Source organism: Egretta garzetta, unplaced genomic scaffold (assembly GCF_000687185.1).
Source record: "Egretta garzetta isolate BGI_Z169 unplaced genomic scaffold, ASM68718v1 scaffold215, whole genome shotgun sequence".
Lineage (NCBI taxonomy): Eukaryota > Metazoa > Chordata > Aves > Pelecaniformes > Ardeidae > Egretta > Egretta garzetta.
The window spans coordinates 8,476,303-8,481,450 of record NW_009259719.1 but is presented as its reverse complement, the minus strand read 5'-3'; the positions used below and the strand labels follow the sequence as shown (position 1 = coordinate 8,481,450).

Below are 5,148 nucleotides of genomic sequence, written 5' to 3'. Positions count from 1 at the left end.
CCCAAGGTGCCCCCATACCCGCTCCTGGGCACGGATGAACTGGCGCAGGTCCCCATGGCGCATGTAGGGCAGGACAACAAGGGGCAGCCCATAGCGGGGCAGGCACACCCCCAGAAGTGAGAGCACCTGGGGGTGGTGGAAGCTCTTCATGAGGATGCCCTCGCGCAGGAACTCTTCCACCTCCTCCACGTCCGTGATGCCTGCCAAGAGCCGAGCCATGGGGCACCCCACTACCATGCCGTGCCCTGGGACTGCGCCATGGGAGAGAGTGCTACTCACGGTGCAGGGACTTGATGGCGCAGTGGAGGTTCCCCAGCAGTGGGTCCATATAGGTGCCATGGTAGACACTGCCGAAGTGCCCTGTGGAGACAGCCAGCATGAGGCTGGTACTGCACATGGAGGAGTGGAAATGCCACAGCCAAATCAGGGCACAGCATCACCTTTGCCGATGACCCGGTGGCGGTGGGTGATGAGCTGCTCCTCAGGGATGAGCATGTCCTTCACCTCCTCCAGCAGCTCTGGCCGCAGGTCCTCCAGGCAGCAGGATGTGGCCCTGAGCAGGGCCACGGGGGAGCCACCGCGTGCCATGCTGGCACTGGCAAAGTGTGGCCGGAGCCCCACAGGGCTGGGACTCCCTGCCGCAGGCAGCACTGCCGGGACAGGCAGAGGCAGGGTGAGGGCTGGGAAGGCACCCAGCACCCCGCCACCTGCTGGTGACACCCACTTACCTAGCACCTCCCTGTAGTCAACGCCGGGGCGCTGCATGGTGGCGGGGGGGTTGCTGCGGCTGGGCTGCACCAGCAGCTCCAGGTTCTCTGTCCCTGTGGGCAGCAGCAGGGTGGGCAAGGGGTGGCAGGGGAGGGGGCCATGGGGCAGTGGGGCGCCCGGCAAGTGTGGCACTCACCCCCCTGCTTCCTCCAGCGCCAGTGGAGCAGCACGATGGCCAGGACGCAGCAGACCAGGAAGGTGACACCCGTACCCAGGGCCAGGCTCGCGGCCAGGTCCATCGAGGCGGCGGGAGGCAGCACCCAGCCCACGGCATTGCAGGCACCATTCACACAGATCTGGGGGAGCAGGGGCTCAGTGGGGATGGGATGGGGACACTGAAGGGGGGTCACCCACCTGGGGGGCGCCTACCTCCACGGGGGCCCCGTCCGGGGGCAGGCGCAGCTCGCGAGGCAGGCGACACGTCACCTCGTTCTTCAGCACGTTGGGGTGGCAGTCCCAGCCCCCCACCGTCATGGTGATGTTCATGCAGGCGGCCACGGCATCCAGCCCCAGTTGCTGCCCAGACACAGCGCCCTGAGCCTGGAGGTCCCAGCAGCAGGAACTCCCACCCTGGCTCACCCTGCTGCCCTACATACGTGCACCTCGATCTCATCGTCGCCAGGCTTGAGGCGGAGGCTCCTGCCCTCCTGCTCCAAGGGGAAGATCTTGGGCTGGGGGTAGTAGCGGAGGCGGAAGAGCCAGCGGCCAGTGGCACCATCCAGCATCACACTTAGGTTCCCTGGCGCCGTCTCCACCTTGCTTTCGAAGGGGAAGGCTGGGCTGTGGCACAGCAGCCGCTCCGGTGCCTGTGGGGCCTCACAATCCTGTGGGCAGCGGGATGCTGGGCATTGGTGCAGCACAGTGCCCAGGGGATTGAGGAAGGCAGGGCAGGGTCAGGGGGGTGCCGGCCTCCTGCCCCAGCACTTACCGTGGCTTCAGTCCTAACGCCGCTGGCCTCGAAGTGGATCTTGGCACGATACACAGAGTCCAGGTGGGTGCCGATGATGGTGAGCATTGAGCCCCTGCAGAGGGCAGGGGTCAGGGCCCCGGGGTGCACATGGTCCCCAGGGTGCATGCATGTGGCCCCAGGATTAACATGATCCCTGGGGAGCATGCAGTCCCTGGGTGCACATGGTCCCCGGGATGCATGTGGTCCCCAGGATGCATGTGGTCCCCAGACCTCACCCACGCCAGCCAGGATGGTGGGGAGGCTGGGGCCATCCCCACCAGGGGAAGGGAGCCCACGCACTCACTCATAGCTGCAGCTGGGGACAACAGCCGAAACGAAGGGGTCAGGGCGGTAGTGGAAGGGCAGGGGGGCCAGGAACTCCTCCCCGTCGATCCACAGGGCCACCCTGGCTGCGCCCAGGCCACTGGCGGCGGGAGCCATGCACTGGATTGCCCTGTCACCCTGCCTGGGGAAACGGCAGCCATGGCTGGAGGTAACCATGGGACTGCGGGGGTGGTCCCCACGCCTGTCCCCATGCCAGGGACCCCATTGTGCCCAGCGGGGGCAGGACAGGGGCATACCTGGGCTGCCCGGCCAGGGGGCACTCGGAGCCGTTGACGATCACCCGCCAGCTGCTCCCTGCCCAGAGGTGGGTGCCGTGCAGGGAGAGGGGGGTGCCACCCCTGCGGGGGCCAAACAGGGGGTGCAGGTTGCTGATGCGGGGGTCCTGGGCAGAAACAGGGTCAGTGGGGTGGGTGGGTGAGCCAATCCCCCCCCAAACCCTGCCAGGGGTGACCACTGGTGCGGGGCCATACCACGAATTCGAAGCCACTGAGCGTGTCCGAACCATGGACGCGGAAGCTGGAGGATCCAGTGGGTTCCTTCACGGTGAGCACCACGTTGGCCAGGCCCCCCACTGCTGTCGGGCCCCCTGGCTCCAGCTCACACACCAGCACATCCACAAAGTCCTTGCGGTGGGAGGTGGGCAGGGGTCTGCAGGGTGGTGATAGGGGGGGTCAGGCCCAGTCCAGGGGGACAGCCCCGGCCGCCGCAGAGTGTCACCCGTGTCTGGCCCAGCAGCGGGGCACTCCGGGGGTGGAACTGCAGGAGAGGTACCCGTGTTGCCCCAAGCCCCAAAAGCCTGGTGACAGTCATGGGTCTGGAAAGCCCCTTCCCCGGGGGACACGACACTCATCCCGCAGAGGGGGTCTCTGGACGGAGCAAAGAAAGGTCCCACCACGTGCCACCCCACATGTCACCTCCCTCCCCATCCGAGTGCCCAGGAGATATGGGGTACGGGGGGATGGTGGCGCAGACCTACGTCAGTAAGGACGGGTGGGCAACTTTCCTGCACCCAGGGGCCAGCACACTCGTGGTGACGTGTGCACCTGTCCCCGCACCAGCCGCAGCCCATGAAGCGCTCGGCCCGCAGGCAGCGCTGGCACGTGGAGAAGTGGCGGCAGCCAGGGCCAGTGATGTTCAGGCGCCACACCTGGGGATGGAGAGTGGAGGCGAGTGGGTGTGAGGGGCTCAGCACCTGCCCCACACCCCCCAGGACCTCCACTCACCTTGGTGCCAGCAGTGAAGAACAGCGAGTGGTTCTGCAGCCCCATGGCAGCCCTCACCGGCCCTGGCTCCCCCAGGGAGAAGTTGGCCAAGGTGAGGAGGTAGGAGCTGGAGCGCTGGAGCACCATCTGCAGTGGGGCAGAGTGGGGGGCTGAGCATGACTCCATGCCCCGCTGGGCACCTCCCACCCCTCCTGGTTCCCCGTCCCACCTGGAAGATGCGTCCCTCTGCCGTGCCCAGGTGGGCCACGGTGACGTCCCCCAGGGCAGTGACAAAGATGGAAGTGAGGAGGACACCGGCCAGGTGCCCGTTGAACAGGTCCACCTTATGGGAGGTGGCAGGGACGAGGGTGGGCTGGTCCCAGCAGCTGGTGTTGGCCACCGGCGCCGAGAGGTTCACCTGCAGCCAAGCGCGGGATGGATGCCTCAAAGTCAGCCCTGGCACCTTGACCCCCCACGCCATCACAGGTGGGCACCAGCTCCAGGCGCAAGATATTTTGGGGAGTACCCGATTGCCCAAACTCCCCTCCCAGCTGCAAAATTTTTTTGAGAAAAAGCACATCTGTGGCCCCTCCCACAGACCCTGTGTGGCATCAGATCCTGCCCTCCCCTCCCACCCCATCTGGATGTGGTTATTGGGTGCTGGCACTGCGGGGTGGGCACCCTGAAGCCAGCCCTCCCCAACACCCAGGGCTCAGCAGGGGGGTGAAGGGAGATACCAGGAGCTGGGGGGGCTCCACTGGGCCCCCACCAATACTCAGGGCCAGGGGTCCCCTCCTGGCTCGCCCTGCTGGCAGCGTGAGTCAGCAGCAGTGAGCTGTCTGCTCCGTGGGTGGGAAGAGGAGAGGATTTGGCTGTGCCTCACCCCGTGCCTGGCTGAGAACACCACAACTCCTGTCACGGGAGCTTGCTGGGACCCTGCCTGCAGAGAGGGCTCTGCCAGGGTGCCTGCCCGTCCCCATCCTGGCTATGCCGGAGCTTGTCCTTGGGACACGGTGTTCCTGCCCCACAGCTGTGGCAGACAAGAAACCCTGGTGACTAATTGCACTTCCGCTTGTGGTTTGTTTGCCCAGAGAAGGCGGTGGCCCTGGGGCCAGGGGGGCAAGGTGGGAGCGGCCGGGCACCCCCCGCACCCCAGCCCCAGGAGCATCGAGGTCCTGCGGCTTCCCCATCCCCCAACAAGCTGGAGAGGGCCATCAACAACCTGGCACTGGGGACAGTCACCGCGGGGGCTGGAGCCAGTGCTCCCTGGGGCAGCCACACCAAGGAGAGGGACTTTTGGCATGGTGCATGGCAAGCGGTGGTGTACCCATGTGACGGGACACGTGTCTGCGGCACACAGCTCCGGCGAACACAGGGTGCCCAGGGTGGGGAGCATGGCCAGATCCCTGCCAGCACCCTACCTCCTTGGCATGGCCGGGGGCTGGCGAAACGCAGTGGCCCCTGTGCTGGGGCTGACTCACACCTGGGCGCCACTGCTCTCCCCCTGCCCAACCTGCCCCCCAGTCCACCCTGCTTTACCAGTGCTTCCCAGCATCCCAGATCCACCTCCTCACATGCCAGGTGACCCCCAGGCCCCCCGGGACGGACACGGTGCAGGGCAGAGGACTCACGTTGTGCGGGCAGTACTCCGCTGGCTGGAAGAAGCTGAGCCCCCGCAGCAGTGGCTGGTGCCCAGTGCCACAGCACTTCTCCATGCCCTCTTCCATGGCCTGGTTGAGGAGGCGGAGGGGGAAGGCGCAGACAGCAGAGTCCTTCCGCGGCACCCGGCTCTCCGGCTGGCTCTCGGCGAAGGTGCCGAAGAGCACCATGTCGGTGTCATTGATGCCGAGGTCACGGGCCAGGCGGGTGCCGGGGCGGGCGGCG

At 66.6% G+C, this 5,148-nt stretch overlaps 1 protein-coding gene across 1 annotated transcript in view; it reads right to left on the bottom strand.

The window, feature by feature from the left end:
* MST1R (macrophage stimulating 1 receptor) overlaps positions 1-5,148 on the bottom strand; it is a 6,956-nt gene that overhangs the window by 910 nt on the left and 898 nt on the right. The window contains 16 exon segments of the mRNA XM_035894680.1: positions 19-200; positions 280-360; positions 441-650; positions 729-821; positions 905-1,064; positions 1,138-1,284; positions 1,365-1,592; positions 1,697-1,790; positions 2,022-2,183; positions 2,299-2,444; positions 2,533-2,719; positions 2,721-2,818; positions 3,039-3,209; positions 3,286-3,411; positions 3,494-3,682; positions 4,896-5,147. Coding sequence (XP_035750573.1) covers positions 19-200; positions 280-360; positions 441-650; positions 729-821; positions 905-1,064; positions 1,138-1,284; positions 1,365-1,592; positions 1,697-1,790; positions 2,022-2,183; positions 2,299-2,444; positions 2,533-2,719; positions 2,721-2,818; positions 3,039-3,209; positions 3,286-3,411; positions 3,494-3,682; positions 4,896-5,147 — 2,526 coding nt within the window.